Source organism: Lathamus discolor, chromosome 2 (genome assembly GCF_037157495.1).
Source record: "Lathamus discolor isolate bLatDis1 chromosome 2, bLatDis1.hap1, whole genome shotgun sequence".
NCBI classification, from domain to species: Eukaryota; Metazoa; Chordata; class Aves; order Psittaciformes; family Psittacidae; genus Lathamus; species Lathamus discolor.
Genome location: NC_088885.1, coordinates 44,279,100 through 44,298,139, shown reverse-complemented (window position 1 = coordinate 44,298,139; position 19,040 = coordinate 44,279,100). Strand labels below are relative to the sequence as shown.

Genomic DNA, 19,040 nt, shown 5'->3' with positions numbered 1-19,040 from the left:
AAAACAGAGGAACCTGCTACCTCCATGGTACAGACTGAACATGAATAAACAAAACTTAATTCCTGCTTGATTTTATCACCAGAGAGGGGGAAGAGGAAAATATGTGGGTGCAAAAATACCTAGATGAATACAGCAGTGACTTTGGAAACCTCCCAGTGACTGAAATAGATACTTGTCGCTATAAAGCCCTGCATTTTCCAAGCAATGATGTATCCCATGCAGAAGACGTAGCTCAGGACCTCTGATGAACTATGAGACATCTAAACACCTTTTTTTGCTGGAGGCTATATATGAAGCATCTTGGCTCTGAATACTGTTGCTACCCTTTTCTTGGGTTATTTCATTTCAGTTCTTGATAGAAAACATTACAAAGGAAATAACACCAGTGCTGAAAAGTGACCTGTAGTCACTATGGTCAGGTGAATAGCACTGAAGTATTTCTAGGCTTTGCATTTATTCACTTGAATGCTAGCTTATAACTTATGAACCCATAGTCAAAACAAGATTAATTTTAACTACGGAGCAATATTTACTGCAGATCTGGGTGAAATCTACACCCCACACATTCAGAGATCTTAACTCATTGCCCTGGGCTTAGGAGAATGACTAGAGCAACAACTTTTTATGGAGGCAGGAGGAGCTCTGAACAGCTGCAGGGCAGAATTAGACTTATACTGGCAGGAAGGAAAATGTGAAATCCATTGGTTGCCAGAGGGGAACCACATGAGTAGTTAACAGAAATGCCAAATGCCTGAAACCATTTCAAACAATAGCAAATTTTTACTCGATTCAATGTTCTAATTAGCTGAATGAAAACGATTCTGAATCTGGTGCTTACTGAAAGAATGGACACGATGCCATACTCATTTTCAGTTCAAGTTTACTCCCAATTGCACAAAGGTTGAAAAGATTTTTTCAGAGTTTGAAAACCAGCACAATAATTTTGGTTTCATGTATAAAACAGGGAAACCCAAAGGATGCAGGAGTTGTGTGACTGTTCCAACATTAAAGTGTTGCATGACCTGATTTTACCTCATACATTGATTACTTTCTACATTATCTGCTTCTCAAATTATAACTCTGTACAACACCTGCAGATAGCAAAGATTAAAATATTTTGATAAAATACCACCTTATGGGAGGTTCCAACTACTCAGTACAGGTTACGGTACAAAATAGTGACAAGTCAGAGCATTGCTAAGAGTTTATTCAGAAGCTTTTACTTTTGGTTCTTATATCACAAAAGACATGTTTAATGTTTACAACACGGATTAGAAACTGAGATGTTTTTATTTCTACTATTATAAAAGTAATGTAGGAGACCATTCTAAGCCATCTTCAAAATGCAGACCAATCTTTTTTTTTTGGTATATAAACTGTACACAAAAAACAAGGCACTATACATTTTTGGATAATAAAGTATAAAGGTTGATTCACATAGTTTCTCAAGAAATCCATGCTATAAATACAAACGCTTTGTTCAGTTTAGCACCTGAAGCAGCATTGAGGACAATTCATTAGCTATTGCAAAGAGGAATTTTTCAGAATGCGTAGGAGATACATATTGGTGGTATAGCTAATTTAGTACAAGCAACTGCCATCCAGCTACTCTTCTGTAGTTTTGACATGAAGGTCTTGGAAATGAATATATATTGCATTGTTAAATACATACTTGTTCTATGTGTTTATATAAATATAAATTCTTTGTAATCCACAAACTAACAAAATAACACTTTACAAAGAGAACTTCTTCAAAAACAAAAATGGCAAGTATTGTATATAGCCAAAGGACACCTGCAGCAGTAGCTCAAGAAACTACTGTTTAAGTGCATAGGAGAGTAGAGCTTAACCACATTACCTTAAAGAGTCAAAATTGAATTCCATTTCCAAAGAGTTCTCTTGGCCTTTTATAATATTACACACCTCCAGATAGGTAGTTACTAATAACTTCAGGTTATTTCTATTTATTCTGTAAATGTGGGGTACAATTCTTCTAAAGGGCATAGAAAGTGGAAACAGACATCCCTTTAGTATTCACTCCAATAAACACAACTTAGAAAAGTCCTTTTGCCTTCTTCAGATTAACCTGCTTCCAAGATGGCAGTGCATTGTACTCTTCTCTAGTCATCTCTAATGCAACCTACATTTAAAATGAGAGGACATACCATTAGTAAAAACACTTATAAGTAGCAAAACTGTCAAATAACGTCATAGCATGGTTAGATACACATGCACAGAGTAACAGTGCACCTATTCTCTCCTTACCTCAAAGTCCTCATCTGAAAGATAAATTTCAAGTTTCAGTGGGTCAACTCCCTCAGGTAGAGGCCTAGCTAAGAGATCTGCTAATGGATACACCGTTTTACACAGCTTGGCCAGCACATCCTCCACAAGGATTATCTGATTAGAAACGTCTGCATCCTATAGGGAGAAAAGGAAAGCAGAACAGGATCACAATGCTGAAACCATCTGCTCCCATTGCAGTCTGCACATGGCATGGGATCAGCCTGCACTGCCTGGCCCAAGGAGCACAAAGCTATACTTCCAGTTCTGCACACAGCCCTTTCCTACAACAATTTCACAGCTAAAAGAAGGCCTGTGATTAGCAGAACACCCGGTACTCCTAGAATCTTGGTTTAAGGCTGAATTCTATATTTAGTCACGAAGCCAGCATTTTCCACTACAGATGGCTGCAGAAGACTTTCAAAACAGAAAATGTCATTTGCCTTGAGATGCCCCTTGACTGAAGGCTTTTAAACAGTCTCATGTAATTCAGCTGTGATTCTGCTTCCCAGGTGGGGCACTCAATGCTGGAGCTCTTGCAGCCAGTTGATCCTTTGTGAGGCATTTTGCTCTTTGGCACTTTTGAGCCTGAAGGGCAGACCAGAACTGCAGGTTGCCATGTGCTTCACATGATTGAAACAGTTGTTCTGCTAAATTCTAGCACATCTTTTTCTAAGAGATGATTCAGATAACATTGTCTTCCCATTTCTAACAAAAAATAATGAGAAGTTACATGAAAAAACAACCAGGAATGCCTCTGATATCCACACTCCCAGTCAATATTTAGCCACATCGTTATTTTATTTCCTGTGCAGACTCCTGAACTGTACTTTTTAAGTTCATCCTCTGGATTTTGAGGCTTGACAGCACAACCAACCAATGTTACTGACAATATGGGACACAATTACTAACAGTAGGAAACAGTCTGTGCAATGAAAAGATTTACCATTTCTGTGATCTCTGCGATGTCCTCCCTGTGTTCCCAACTTGGAAACATGTTAGTGAAGGTCAGAGGCTCTAGGCCGGCATGAATTAGATAGGATTTGGGGGGCTTCTTTATATTTTTCCCTAAAACCAGTCAAAATAAAAAAAAGAGAAATTACAAATGGTACCATATTTTGCAATGTCACCCACTATCCAAAGCTGCCTTGTAAGCATGTTTAATTGATTCTTTTCTGAAAAGCGGAATTAATCTAAGGCACGAAGAATAAACTCTACCATTATGCTTTTTTAAATGAAGTATGACACCTTTAACATGTTTTTTGGTATTCTTAAATCTGCCTTTTACTGTATCTGATTTGACAAGATCAAACCATGTATGCTGAAAATCCCCCCCCCCCCAGTTACTTCCTAACCCAATGTTATTTAATATCTTACAGAAATAGAGTTAGAATTGAGTAAGCAGAGTGTGAACATCTGAAATTAGCCAAATTCAGGTAAATAAAACCTTCTGGTACACTCAGCAGAAGTGTCCTGCCAACAGCAAATAAAGCTTAAGCTTGGAGGGTTATAAGTGAGAATGTTCAACCTGTTCTTAAATTGGGATAACTGAGGTGTAACACAGTAATTTTGGTATTACAAATTCAAAGCAATGAGATCTGAGAGTTAACAGAGATATTGCACTAGCTGGATGGCAATTACTGATGATTTTCAAAGTTCTGCTTCTTTAAAACATGTATGTGTGCACACTACACAGGATATGGACATAAACCTGCCTCGGAATGATGCTGTATCAGATTAAGTAGTTACAGTCATTGTGCCAAGTACTGGTAGAAAAAAGGCCCTACTGGCTGAATGATTTAATTCCCCAAGGATTAAAAAGCACTGATAAACTCCAAATATTATTGGAAAGACGTAGACAGGCAGTCAGCGACTGGGAGAAGCTACCATTCAAAACATATTGTACCTTCATCTTACTTAGATTCAAACAACTAGTCTAACCAAACCATTCTTCCAGATAGGCAGTGGAAAAGCTGAAGAGGTTATAAAATCCAGGTGAAACTAACAGAGAAACATGATACCACCTGACTTCTAAGGGCTGTAGCTGCCCTCAAAACTAATTATTGCAGAATTCTGTTATTCCCCACATTCAATCTCAGAGCATCTTTCATGCACTAAGATTTTCTCTGAAGTGTGTAATTCCATTACAGAAGACCCCGTTTTTCACTGTATTCTCTACCTGCACTTGATGCATGTGGGCTGTCAGGCAGGAGGGTCAAAAAGAATACAACCCCCTCCTCCCTGTTGCTGAGGAGCATCCCAGAATACTCATGTAATAACCTGTGCTGAATGCAAATAGAGAGCCTGGCTGGACATTGCTGTTCCACTAGGTCTGCAAAACCTGAACATTACCGGTTTGGATTTACATCAGAAGTTGGGAGCAAACTGGTAAGAGAGAATATGTTCACAAGAAACTGAATACTAGAGTTGAAAGCTCTGTGGAGTAGTTTAACAAATGTATTAAAATGTGAGTGTGTTAACTGTACCATTTAGGCAGGAGATTTATCATTTGAATATTTGATTTTAAGCCTTCTCTCCCATGTATTTTCACTGCGGTTTATTTCTTCATTCTACTAGGACTGATTCAAGAACCACTTAAAAACTTTACATTTAAAAAACATGTGAATCTGCTCTATTTGCACTGTTCCACTCTCAGTAATTCAGCCAAGAAATAAAAGGAGAGTGGCATTTGCTAATGTTCCGGTACATGCAAGATGAATTTGTATGTAAAGTGGAGAAACATTTTTATTGCATGAACTCTGCCCTCAGCACAAGCTGATCTCCTCACTAAGAATTACTGAAGGGCAAACCAGATTCTTCCCTCCCTTAGCAGTCTGCAGCTCAGCTCTCCAGACTGCTGATTTAGCAGATAAAACCACAGAAACACTTTCAAGATATTTTGACAAGTTAAATAAGATTTATGCTCAAGGAGAACTGATAGGTATATTCATGAGATATCCAGAGCTGCCAATCAGTCTCTTTCATACCATCATGTAGTTAAACATCGCAAGCCAGGAAAAGAAAAAAAACAACAAAGAAGCCCACAGAGCTGGGGGGTGGAAAGAGATGAGGAAAGAAATGGAGAGAGAAGAATAAGAAAAAAGCATTTTAATGCTTCTGATCACTTAACTATATTCTGGTAGTCAAAGCAATTTCAGCAGCATTGGTATCTCCTGAAATTCAATTTCTCCACCTTGATAAGTAGCCGCACATAAGAGCTAGTCAGCCCTGTCAGCTTGATGCAATGAAATTTTGACAGTGGTTGACAGAATTCCAGATCATGAAAATGACAGACCACCAGGACAGCATAGCTGGAGCAGTAAAAAGCTGCTGAAGTCTGTTTTAGCATAGAAATAGTACACGTAGAATCAGTCTTTTAACAGTAGCAAATCTGCTCTATATCTATGCAACCACACAGCCCAAAGCTCTTGAGAACACCCCCATCACAAAAAGGAAAAGTGCCACAACTGCTGCAAAGTCATGGCCAGAAGAGTAAGTACCTAACAAAAAAGTTCGTCCTATGAACATATGCTAAACTTCAGACCCCTGAGGAGTCACTGAAATGCTTTCCACTATGCATCAAACTCAGATGCAGCAACTTCAATACAGTGCAGAAGGTATTAATCCTTTTTCCCATCATTGAACTCAATGAAGTTCCAGAAATCTGGAAAAGTATCCAAATCTCAGCATGTGTATCTTATTCCATCTCTGCTGGGGCCAGAAAACATGATTTTCATTACCAGATTACAGCACTGTATCAGGAACACTGGAGAGAACAAGGATCTTAGTTCCATCTCTCTCACTAGCCTGCTGAGCATCTCTGGGTACTTCATTGCATGGATGCTGTGCTGACATTCACTTCTGCTGTGAAGCACATTGTATGAAATGATTTCAAAGAAATGCATCTTCTCATTCCTGACTTGCGAAAACTGGAGGTGGTGGAGAACAAGTAACTAGCCTCTTCTTTAAGGAATTCAGCAGTAACTGCCAAAGACTCTCAATTACTGCCCTGTCTTTAGCACTCCATTCCTAAACAAATGCTGCTGTTTGGTAGGGCAGTGCCAGGGACACCAGAGGATGAACCATGTAGAGCAATAATACAGTCCAATAAAGATCACGTTTCACCGACTCCAGTCCTAGTTTTCAGCTGTCTCTCGTCAAGTGTTACTATCTCCTCTCAGTGACACAAGACAACTGGGTAGAAACACAGCATTTGCTCCTGCTCCTATTCCACCTCCAGATTGCGAAGGAGACACTGGCTTATCTTTGTACGGGTGGAATCCAGTACGGATATTGCTTTACCTCTTCAAATATACAAATGTCTATGGAAGAAGATGACAGTTACCACCAGCTGTGTCACAAGTCATAAAGTTTATTTGCTATGGAAGAAATCTGTGGCATCATGAGGTCTCAGTGTCTATAAGTGATCAGGATTTTCTTGCAAGAGGACATAGTTTGTACCAGTTAAGCCCTAGTGACTTATTTAAAGTGGGAAACTGCTCTGAATTAACAGAACTTTGGCTTTACTTATGCCTTCTGTCCTGGATGGTAACCCCTACACCTTCCTTTATTCATTCTCTATCAGAAGATGCAAGGTCTGTTCCTAGCCTCACATAACCTTAGATGAAGTAGAGGAAAGCATTACAGTGTCTCAAAGAAACTCTGCTAGTGCAGGAAATAATCTAGTCTGTGTACTCTCAACATGATGATCAACTAAAGCCTGAATCTGAGTGGCAATAACTCTGTCTTGTAGAAATGAGCACAGAGACTTAGCTCTGTCCTCCAGCATTTCCGACGGCCATCTGTTTCCGTGTAAGACTTGTTCTTGATCTTCAAAGTCTTTTTCCACTTCCCTCACTAAATCAAAACCCAGTTACATCAGCAGGCAGTCTCTTCATTCAGTCCTTTGATACACAGAAGGTTATGAATTCTAAGAGAAGCTAGACACAAAGCATTCAGGTTTAAGAAGCTGTGTTCTCAGAATTCACTTTTAGGGATCTGATGTCTGAAGTATTCTCCCACAGTGGGGACACAGAAAAGAAATAAAGCCTTTCCTCTGAGAACTGAGTCAGCAGAGTACCTTGGCAATTTGGGAACAATGCCATTACTAGACAAACTGTTTGCTAAGAAGGAGTGGAGAATGTATCCTCAAATACACTGATGTTTATCAATAATGTTGGGGGAGTACCTGAGTACCTTTCAGCTGGGGACAGTAATGCTTGGAAAAGTAGGACACACTCAGACAGCCAGGCACAGCAATCGTTTACCTTTGCAGTATCGGAGCACTGTCTCCATGGCGCATTTCCTGTCTGTAGCCCACCTAATGCGAGCTGATCCAGCAATTTTGTTTTCCACAGGCCACCAGCCTTGCCACAGGTACACTTCATGGTGATTGTCAACAAGGAACAGTGCTGTACAGCCAAAAAATAACAAATTCACCATCAGCCACTTACTAGTTCTTAGAATCCCCTACACAACCCCAGTCTTGCACGCTTGCCAGGATCAGGACAGGATCACTTCAAAGCTTACCAATCCCTTTTGTCATTCATCCAGCTGAACCTCAGCTGAACTCAGATTCTCTGATATAAACAATGTATTTTTGCTGCAAACTTTTTGTACACGTGTACATTTGATTAGTTCTCAGCATCTTTATAATGGAAAAATTACTGCTATTACTAACTGCTGTGTAAGTATCACATGCACACATCTTCCTGAGACAAATCATATTATCAGTGATTACAGTTACTGACTCTCTGCCCAATGCAGGAAACACTTACTTGCTTTCCCATTACTTAAATATTTTAAAGCACATACCTGGCTGTGGAGCAGTGTAAAGATCCTCTTGCAAGAATGGCATGGAATTGATGACAGCAGGGTCTCTTGAAGGGTAAACATACTCAGTGGCTGAAAATTCTCCAGATGAACTACTGAGGCTGAACAGGCGGGGGGTGAAATTAAACTTACCAGGATCTTTAAAGTAAAAAAATTAAGAAGACTTTCAATAGAAAATGCCAGAGATGAATGTAAATAACATTTTTTTTAAACGCTGGCTTTAAGAATGACTGTAATTATTCCAGTTTTTGAAAAATCAAGAAAGATGACCAGATGTGCTGGAGGACTAGCAACAGCTATGAAGAACTTGAGCTAAAAGGCTGGCTGCCATCAGATTGAACCTGATCCTGGCTAGTTACTACCAGCCATTTCATAACTGGCTGTTTTGCAGCTTAGAGTGAAGCAAGCCCATCTCAGAGTTTAGTTTTCAGATGACACATTTTCCACTTGGTAAATCAATTCTCCTGCTACCTTTGCTGGCAGTTTCAAAGCAAAGACTGGACAAGAATTGTGCGCAGAACTGCCTCCTAAATCCCTTCAGAAGAGAAGCAAAATGCATTGGTGTTAACTGTTGATCTGTGCAGCATGAATACAGAGGGACTGTAGAAGGGGGAGAGAATAAAATGAAACACTTGGTTTTCCAGCACTTTCCTTCTACAACAGTGTTACTTAAGTCAGTAAAGTTTTGGAAGCATCTCTCTGAAGGGATCATCTCAACTACCAAGATGTTCTTCAAAAGCTTTACATTTAATCTCACATATAATCTTTACATACAATCTCACAATATCGCAGACCAGCAAAGGAAAATGTGAGTGTCAAATCCAGGAACACACATCTACCTTGCAACATGCAATCATAGGCCTTTCGATCTCTCCTTCCTAATGCATCCCAGAATCCCAAGGGCTCTGACCCTTCATCACATTCATGAATCGTCACCTTGCTGCTGCTGTGCAGCCCTGCCTCCAGCGGACACCTACAAAACACAGAGAGAGAGTGAACCCAGCTTTCTTGCCTCAAACACAAACCTGCTGGCCACTCACATTATTAGAACCCAAAAGCACTCTATAGGCTTGTTGCACACTTCATGTCAACATAGGCCTTTTGAAAATTATGATGAAATTATCAATACACATGATATGGAATTTCAGCAACTATTTCTGTACCATTTCTGATCACATTCCCAGTGGAGGAGATGCTCGCATGAGCTATCAGTAGGGATTCTCACTGTCTGTTTTTGTAACTACTGCTGTCCTCTTCACTTGTGTTCCTAAATTAATTTCCTCTTCCTTATACCCAAGGCTTGATTATAATTCTTCTACCAACTAGGACTTAGTTTGCTATTCAGATACTGAGAACCTCCCTTCAAACGGAAAGAGGTTACAATTTTTTTTTGCAATTGTAACTAGAGCTGTAGGAAGAATAGGTGCATTTGACTTTAGGTGAAAATGATTACAGAACATGTTTTCCCCACTACACCGAGTCAACTACCCATCATTCCTCCTCCTTACCAAGCATGCACATGTTGCAGATGTACTCAGAGGACAGCTTTATTTAATTCAAATTTTCTTTGAGACAGACTATTTTAAGTCAATTGGTAGCCTGTATAAACATCTCCAAAATATAGGTCAGAAACTCACTGTTCTTTTATCTTATTGGCTGCTGTTCTTCCTACATCCTTGGTGTGAGATTGTGCTTTGCAGCCATGCCACAGGTAGATAAGAGCTTTATTTATATTGAGGACAATCATGGATGTCCGGGAACGCAGGCTGCTGCAGTGACAAGCTACTTCAAGTAAGTTTCCTTCATTGGGAACTTCTCCTCGCACGCAATATAGCCTCCAGTCACCTGGAGCAGACAGGAACAGTGCAGCAGTATTACACAGTCACACGGGATTGAAAATCAAGACTTCTGCTCTGGAACAGCTGTTCTCATACTGATGAATTTCACATATTGCATGCCTGTATTACCACAGAATCAACTATTTAAACATCAGGTTTGTCTAATACTACTTAAGAAATCCTGTTGCAGAAAAGATGCCTTCTGAAACCTTGTTACAAGAGTACAAGTATAAAGAGCTGAAGAGTTCAGCACAGAAGAAGAGCCTGCTCTGTTTCATTCAGGGAAAAAAGGGAAACAAATATGGTAGTTCTCCTATTTGGCTCCTCTTTCGCTGTGCACCTTAGGCACAGGAGGCCACACTCAGATGAGAACTGGTACATCAACTTTTACAAGGGCATGTAGTGACAGGACAAGGGAGAACGGCTTTAAGCTGAAAAAGGGGAGATTTAGATTAGATATTAAGAAGAAATTCTTCACTATGAGGGTGGTGAGGCACTGGAACAGGCTGTCCAGAGAGTTTGTGGCTGCCTTGGAAGTGCTGAAGTCCAGGTTGGATGGGGCTTTGAGCAACCTGGTCTAGTGGAAAGTGTCCCTGCCCATGGCACAGGGGTTGGAACTAGATGATCCTTAAGACCCATCCCAACCCAAACCATTCTCTGATTCTATGATCTCCAAGTTATACTTGTACTGAAATTCTATCTCAACTGCAGCATTCAAGAAATACATATTGCAAAAAGTAATAAATGAGTAACATATGCTTAGAGTTCTCCTTGGAGCAGGAGAACTGCTCATGAAAACAATCTTTTTCCCAGACTATGTAGAAAAGAACGTATTTTAAAGCAAACAGGCACTTTGCTTAATTAAAAAATAACTAGAACAATTTATATGCATTTCTATACAATAAAGTCACCTTTCTCTAGAGTGACAAAATCTATTCTATGTTCAAAGAAGAAACAAACTACCTTCAAACAAAGCATTGTAAAGCTGTCTCATGGGTTTCATGGCATTCATTTCTACAGAGTATGGTAGTTGAGACCGAATTCAAAGCCCTTCACAATAAGTAAAAAAGGATTTTGGGGCAGAAGCTCTTAACTAACAGTAATTTACTTTGTGCATTTTCTTCTTCCTCTTCCCTTCTTCCAGCATGCACAATCATCCCTCCTTGGAAGCACTGCAGGAAGCATGGCGGTTCCTTCCCTTGAAGCACTTGTACCTGGAAATTGAAAGCACCACTCTTCATTAAAAAAATGAAGCAAGTATACAGACTCGGGAAAATGAATCTCTGTGGACTGCTAAAAATTATACAGTTATGGCCCCCCACAAGGATGGCTTTCCTTCTACTTTACAACTGCTGGCTATTGTTTAATTTACCATATCTGTCAGCATGCAATGGGTTTTATATGTGAGCTGCATATTGAAAGAAACCTCTAGCTGGAATTCTACAATCAAGAGTTTCAGAGGATAAGGAATACCGAATAAACATTGATTTAAATTAGTTTAAAGTAATCATCATTTGAATTTTTACAGGATTGGGCCATCTAGTCTGATGTTCTTTGAAACTATTATGGAGATAATGTAGGAACTGAAATTGTTTCTCAATTTGATGTAAAACTGTTTTTTTATGAGAACATGCACGTTCTTTGCTCATTAAACATTGTGTTTTAATTATGAAACTGATATAGCCAGTTGTTATATTGCACAGAATCTCACACTCTGTATCAAATGTATTTATGTAACACTTCTATGAATTCCTCTCTTACTGGTCATGTCTACATTGCTGTTAAAAACCCCTAATTACATCATTATCAAAGTACAGAAACTAACTTTAAACTTGTATGCTGCTAACAGTCAAGCCACAACAAAGCTCAAGTCTACCTAAAGACAAAGCAAGCTGGCAAGCTCTTTGAACTTCAAAGTAGCTGCATTTGCAGCTGCTGGAACCTCTGGAAACCAAGATAACCTAATAATATAAATACAGAGTAAATAAATTGAAAATTTCAAATGTATTTTTATGCCTTGGCCTGGCTGAAAGTGCTTCTCCTGTTCTTAGCACTAGGAAAACAGTCCTGTTATCTGAACATGTACTTGAAGTGAAGGCACAGATTTGTGTACCTGTGCTTCACCTACTCCTGGAGGGAGAGCAGATGTTCTCCTTCAGCCATTCTCAGAAATATAATCTTTAGAAGTGGGATTTGGGAACGACAATCCATAAAGGAGCTTACGTGTCCCTGGAAGCTGGAATAAAGCCCAAAGTAATTTTGAGGTTTGGCTATTTGTACTGAAAAGAACACCTTTACACAAAGAGAGGAGACAAAAAAAAAAAGATAATCTGCATTTACCAGTAGTGACTGCTTAGGCAGGCAAGTCTTACCAGATCTGCCATCTAGGTCTGCAGAAAGCTCACCTGTGCTCCTCTCTCTTCATCAAGTTCCACTGTCATCAATGCTGATGTCCCTTTCTCACTCACTGTGGAGTGCCTTCCTTGCCAGAAGAAATACACGCACTTCTCTTTTCCAACAGCCCTTACTTGTTGATCTCCTTTTTGCCTGCTTCCAACTGCAAAACAGAAAGCACATGCTGAAGAAAGTACTCTGGCTATAGGTTTGGAAAGCACATGGTTTAATCTGATCTAAGCAGATCAGATTAAATTCTGGACTATCCTGTCCAGAACAGGAAAGGTAAAATGTCCAATTGGAAGAGCATTAGGTCTCCAAGCCAGTACATCCCCGTGCAAAGTCGGCCTTGTCTCATCAGGTGGATGTAAGCCCACAGTCAGAGAAGCCTGTGCTGGCTGGAGAAAGAGATGTAGAAAGAACTGGTACTATCTAGAGAAAAATAACTGTCATCACTTGAGCCAATCTGCATGTGAAATGGTATGTCCAGTCATGTTACCAGAAGACTGCATTATGGCTCATTTTCCACATTACACTCTGTTCTCTGGCAGCAGGAGAGTAGCTGGCTGATGAGTGATACTGGAAACAGCAACAGTTGAGAAACATACAGGCCTAAAAGAAAAACCTTTCTTGGTAAAGTGATATTAGAAATTAAAACTACAGAACAAAAGAACACCAAAGCAGTATTTTGCAGTCATAAAAAAGTTGGGTAAGCTTTATTTATTTATTTTTTAGAATTAACTCAGTATTTCACGTTGGTCTGGATAGTGGGTTAGCAGTGAATGGTTTCTTTTGTTTTAAAGGATCGTCAGTTAGTTGTTATGATAAGCAAATAATATTTCAGCAAATGGAAGTTCAAAAATACAACCTGTTATGGATTATTGTACTCTTTCCAGTGAATACTGAATAAACAGACATAATGAAATCAAAGGTTTAAAAAAAAACCAAGAGCTTTAAAACAGATTTAAAAAATAAATATAAAAACTTGTGCCTTGATTTCAGCAGTGCTGAGCAGCATCCAACTGAAATACTCAGGAGAAAGCATCCTGGTTTTTCAAGTTGAGAATACCCAAGCCACCAGTCGCTTCTAAAATTTATGGTTTTCACTCTTATCTGTACATTCAGCCCATAAAAGTACTGCCTCCTACATAGAAATTTATTCTGCTTTGGAATGATGGAATATATTTTCATCCATTTGGATTAGGAGCCTGTTTACAGTTCAGTATTAGTTTTACCCACTTCTCCCAGGATTTACAAGCTTTTGTATTTTTCTTGGAGTGGCAAGTATATGAACTCAACAATCCTGAATAAGACCTTCCTACATGTTTTGGCTAAAAGCCTGAATCTGTATAGCTGTTATACTGCTTCCAACCAATTTTAATATTTTCCTATGTGGAGCAATTCTTTTTAGACTATTTTACATATCATAAAAGCCACCTATTCTTCATTTAGTGCCAGAAGGGAGAGTTACAATACATATACCTGCTGCTTTCAGGCTCTTTGTCAGAACAGTGCTAAAGTTTCCCATCTGAGACTGAATCCCAGAGCAAAGGGCTTCCAGAAACAGCAAAAAGGACAGCACAAGCAATGAGTTGGCAAGGGCTCTTCCTGTCATTGTTACTGTTCTCCATTACCCAGAAAAGGCTTTCCTTGTTGCTAAGCCTACCTCTCTTGCAAGACATTCAGACACTGTTATTAGTCCAGCTGCCTAGTTATTTTGGTGTTAAGCTATGGGCACAATTCTGGCTTAATCAGCTGTCCTGTGACCATGTACACCACCACTGTTAGGTAAAAGCAGAGATGGACAGTATTACAATTTGACATATGAAAAATAACTACAGCTTCTTGTTTTTCTTCCTTTTTTTTAATGCTTTCTTTTAAGCAATATAAAATAAGAAGCTGTACTTCTTAATGTGCTAGGAAGGCTAAATTAGCATTCCTAACCTTTAAAACAGTTTTACATCTGAGGAAGTCTAGATTTGGATCTCACCACTAACAGCAGCAATTTTAGCTGCACTTCTCCATGTTTCAGCAGGATGAAATGGAACTGTTCACTAACCTGTAGTGCTCACCATGTACTTCCACTTCACCACGTATGTGTCTCCCTCATGGAACTGCCCTATGCTTTGCTTAGGCAGTCTACTATAATCGAATTCCAGGATGTGCCAGACATCCACAGATGCAGTTATAATTTCAAACTGCCTCCCATCTTCTCCTTCCACAAGTCCATAGCCCCGGCCAATATTCATTCCATCCAAGACTGTGCCTACAGCTGTTTGAGGCACAGCCACCATTAGCATGACATCATACGGTTTAGGGTCAGATCTGGATTCTTCCTGTCAAAAAACACAAGAGATTTCTTTCAGCACAGCTTTTTTCTTCTTACCCCACAGTTCCAGCCAGTTTGACTCCTGCATATTTCAGTACTCTAATATCTTGTCATCACTCGATGCCTTGTCAAAGCCACCTTGGCAGTATTCACCCAGCTGCTTGGCACTAAATATAAAGCAACTCTGTGGGTTCACTGTAGGTGATGATGTTCTGACCATCAGAGGTCAAAGCTCACAAGATAAAGAAAGTACTCTAGATCGCAGAAAACAAGCTTCCCTGGCTTCCACCCCAGCTAGGTCATCTAGTTTGAAATATCTATCATGCTTATTATATGCACCTTCTGATGAAGGGATTCACTAGAATTCTTCTCATTGAGTTTCTTCAGCTCTGTCCAATCAAGAAATTTTTCTTTGAACAATATTGTCTCGTTATGTTCTGTGAGTCTGCCAAACACAGCCCAGTCTGGGCGTCCTTGTCCCTTTCTGTGTAAGTGAATAAAAGAATCAAATTAAACACTGTGAAATAAGGGCAAGAAAACAAAGTTTCTGCAATGAGACTAAACTTGAGTTTCAATACCTGGGTATAAGGGGATTACATTCCCCTGGGTCCAGAGGATTTATATCACAGTTGGAGTAGTCAAAGGTGCCATTCCACAAGTGTTTTGCCAGCTGGAATGCCACTTTTCTTTGTGCTAAAGTAACTTCCTTTCCGTGCCATACATATACTTCACTGCCAAAATCAAACACCAACACCTAAAAACCAAACAAACAACAACAACAAAAAAAAACAAACAAAAAAACAAGAACAAAAAATAAAACAATCTACCATTAGATTAGGTGATACCCTGATCCTCCAGTCTCCTCGTGCTGCAAGCTGGCAGTATGTTAAATACAAACTCCTCCAAATATCCGAGCCTCTGCAGTGACACTAACAACTAGCACTGCAATGCAAGTAAGGCCAGGTCAGTGGTCTGCACTGTGATAACTAATTGTTGAGGAATGGAAGCAACTATATAGAGAATACTATGAGGTGTATCTTCATGTGGTAGCTAAATCACTGGCTGATTAGAGATCTCTTATTACCAAAAACCTGATTCTGTTGCATGACTGATTGATGTCCAGTCACATTAGCTTTCACTGACATTCAGACCTTTGCTTCTTCCTGCAGCCAGAGAAGGCTGAGAGAATATACAGACTGGGTCAGCAAACAGGCAGCTCCTTGAATACTTTCAAGAAAATGCATTGTGTCTTTATTTTGGAAATCTGCTCTCATTCCTACTTAGATGGGTGAAATCGTTTGAAAGTGAGAAGTCTGCTTAAGACAGAAATAAAAGCAGGGGCTTATTTTGTTTTGTTTTTCCAAAGTGCTACCTGTTCTGTACTTCATGACTTTGGAGTGAGGCACTATTGATGAAAAGATTTACACTTCCTAAAACAAAATTTCACTTTAAAGATAACATGATCTAATTTCTTGAGACCTGCAGCACACTCTACACAGCAAAGTGTTCAGAAGCTTTTCAGAAACACAGAGAACTCAATTTTTAGTGAGCCTCTCCATGAGCATTTGCAGTTAATGAAAGTCGCTATAAGCCTGTATGTTCCTGCACTTACCACAGGAGCTGTAAGTGGGACAATACCTCTTTTGGTTGTAGCAGGGTACATTTTGGCACCTTTCCCCAGTAGTCATCCTCAGGAATAAGCTTATCTTCAACGAGGCGATAAATGCAATTTGTTTCTATTATTGCAGCTTCATACATTTCATCTTCTTCAGGACTTCCAGCAGCTTAAGGGAAAGATTGTCAGAAATAATAAAAAAAACATTAACATCCAACTGCCTTCAGTAAAGAGAACAGACTCAACTATTTTACTGTGATAAAACATCAGATACTGTAACTGTAAGAATGCTTACACTGATAATTTGTCTGTCCACCAAGGAGTTTCCAGAAGTCTTTGGCTGCATGGGTATGGGTATTTATTCCTTCTTCTATAGTCTGTATATAAGAAGCTCTACAGCCAAGTTCCCTCTTTGTCTGAATTAAAGTTGCAAGTTCTGAAGCCTAAGAGATTAACAGTTATCTGAATAGGATTGCTTAAGTCTTTTGAATAGTTGTGCATGTCTTGTTCAGGGAGAAGGCAAAAGTAGATAGGAAATAACAGAGCAAATAGTAGGAAAAATTGTTATTATTTATTGCACTAAATAAACAGATGCTAGAGAAAATGTTACAGAAATACATTCATTCTTTCATTTGCCTTAAAACAAGACTTGCTCTTAATGAACATGGGAACACAAAGGACATCCTGCAATTCAGACTATTTTTGTTTGAGTCCAAATCTGTTTCCTGAGGATATCCTCTTTTCTCTTGAAGCTTCATAACCTACACACTCCTACGTCAGCTTTCATTCAGTGCATAGGCTAAAACATATATTTACGGGAATCCTGCGTATCTACCTGTCACTGGCTATCAGTTATATGCCACTTTTTGAGACAGCTGGCACCAAGGCTCAATTACATCAGAGACATATACCGCAACAGTTTTAAAAATAAGTAATAGAAAAAACAACCAGTACTAACCTTTGCTTTTTCTATGACATTTGCAAACTCTCCTACCCACAAGAAACATAAATGTGGAGTTAACAACAGGAAACAGTCTCCGCTGTTCAGTGATGAGGCCCTTGGTTCAACTAATCTTGTTTGAACATGTCTTCTTCCTAAAGAGAAAACAAAGCTAATTATATTCCTTTGGCTACTGGTACCAAATGCCAAGATCTAATTTGTTTTGACTGAAATACAAACAATCCCAGCACATTTAGAAAAAATATATGGAAACTGTCCATATATGACTGTTAAAGAAGAATAAAAAGTCTACTGCTGTGGAAAAAGAGTTTACTCACAGGAAACAAAAAAATGTTGCCTCCTATCAACTAATACTTCTATTATTTCCTTTTCTTGCTTTAACAACTTTGTGTCCTTCTGGAAAGAAGTGAATTAAGTAAATGGCAGACAGCAGCCAAGTTCCAGAATCCTTTACATTTGCTTAAGTGAAGCTATGGCACAGTTTCTGTAGTCAGTAAAAAGCTGTAAGAATTTTACTGTGCTAAAAAAGTAGCTATTGTTTCACAGAATCAGATACATTACTAAGTGCTGTAAGGGGAAGTGGAGCAGCAACACTGTCATGCCACTTCCAAGTTATACTGAGCACTAGAAGAATGGGAAAGTTCAAAGATTTCCACAGGAGTGGCCAGAATTCCTGAAATATTCCGTTTTCTTCTTGGAAAACACACACCAGTGAACACAATGCAGACCTATATGTAAGGTTTTGCATTTGTCACACAGTTCTCACTTATTCTGTTAGGTTTTGGACATCAGTCTTGAGCTAGTGATCTACAAGAAGTTAAGCATCCAACTGCGGTAGCAGCTCCCATATGTTACAATCAGCCTACCATGTACTGAGAGTAAAAGCAGTTCTATCATACCTTTAATTTGCAACAGCATTAGCTTCTTGTATGGCACAGCACTGTTGTTAGAGTTTTGCTCTGTAAGATTAACGCTCCGCAGGCTAATGTTGCTGAAGTTCTCCTTGCTTGCCAAGCCAGCAAGTGCTACCTCTGAGAAATTTGAGTTTGTAGACACTTGTGCATAAAAAGAAGGCGGGGGAAAAAAAGAACAAAATTACTAAAAAAATCGGTTGTTGTATTAAAAAAAAAATTATATACTTCCCCCCATTATTTCCAGTTTTTCTTCTTCTCAATAACAACAGCAAAACCAGGTTGAACTCAGATTAACTGCTAGCCCAAAAGCTTTTTTAGGGTTTAGCAGTACCTAAGTTTCTAAATATCATCCAAGAGTAAACTGTCAGTGTCGGAATTATGTCATTTGGCAGAAATACCAACTTTGCCAGGAAACGCATCTTATCCAGTGCTTTGTGAAGTGGTGTGTAGATCTTTAATGCCTTACAATTGATTCATGATAAAAGACAACACAGTAGCCAAGGCTAATTAACTAAAATTCCCTTCAAATTTCTCTCTGCCAGTGTGATGCAATAGCCATTTACATTTCAAAGTCTTTGTCATGTTTTACTGTAAACTTAAAGCCTAAATTCTTGGCTCCTTTTGCTTATTTCTCAATCAAACACTTTATGAATCTGTAACTCTGGGAAATGCTTCTCATCAAATGGCAACAAAAGTATTACACATATAATTAGTGTTTTGATCAATGCAGACAATGTTTAAAGATGATGTCTCTTTATTCAAGTGCAATAAGTAAAACTTGCACCTGAAACAGTAAAAGTGCCTTGACAAGCCTTCGAATATGTTTTACAATAATGTCTTTTGCTGTCTGTTGTTAGGACAAAGCAATGTCACA

General features: G+C 39.1%; 1 protein-coding gene across 4 annotated transcripts in view; it reads right to left on the bottom strand.

The window, feature by feature from the left end:
* Positions 1 to 1,186: 1,186 nt before the first annotated feature.
* The window catches only part of SVIL (supervillin), a 108,546-nt gene continuing 90,692 nt past the window's right edge, over positions 1,187 to 19,040 (bottom strand). For all 4 annotated transcript variants that reach the window (XM_065666674.1, XM_065666675.1, XM_065666676.1 and 1 more), the window contains 16 exons: positions 18,152 to 18,307; positions 17,250 to 17,386; positions 16,587 to 16,734; positions 16,315 to 16,460; positions 15,255 to 15,430; positions 15,016 to 15,160; positions 14,407 to 14,683; positions 12,359 to 12,510; positions 11,062 to 11,167; positions 9,753 to 9,960; positions 8,955 to 9,088; positions 8,098 to 8,253; positions 7,551 to 7,694; positions 3,230 to 3,351; positions 2,266 to 2,421; positions 1,187 to 2,140 (listed from right to left, as the gene is read on the bottom strand). In XM_065666674.1, coding sequence (XP_065522746.1) covers positions 2,054 to 2,140; positions 2,266 to 2,421; positions 3,230 to 3,351; positions 7,551 to 7,694; positions 8,098 to 8,253; positions 8,955 to 9,088; positions 9,753 to 9,960; positions 11,062 to 11,167; positions 12,359 to 12,510; positions 14,407 to 14,683; positions 15,016 to 15,160; positions 15,255 to 15,430; positions 16,315 to 16,460; positions 16,587 to 16,734; positions 17,250 to 17,386; positions 18,152 to 18,307 — 2,450 coding nt within the window. In that variant the 3' untranslated portion in view covers positions 1,187 to 2,053. The remainder of the gene's footprint in view (positions 2,141 to 2,265; positions 2,422 to 3,229; positions 3,352 to 7,550; positions 7,695 to 8,097; positions 8,254 to 8,954; positions 9,089 to 9,752; positions 9,961 to 11,061; positions 11,168 to 12,358; positions 12,511 to 14,406; positions 14,684 to 15,015; positions 15,161 to 15,254; positions 15,431 to 16,314; positions 16,461 to 16,586; positions 16,735 to 17,249; positions 17,387 to 18,151; positions 18,308 to 19,040) is intronic.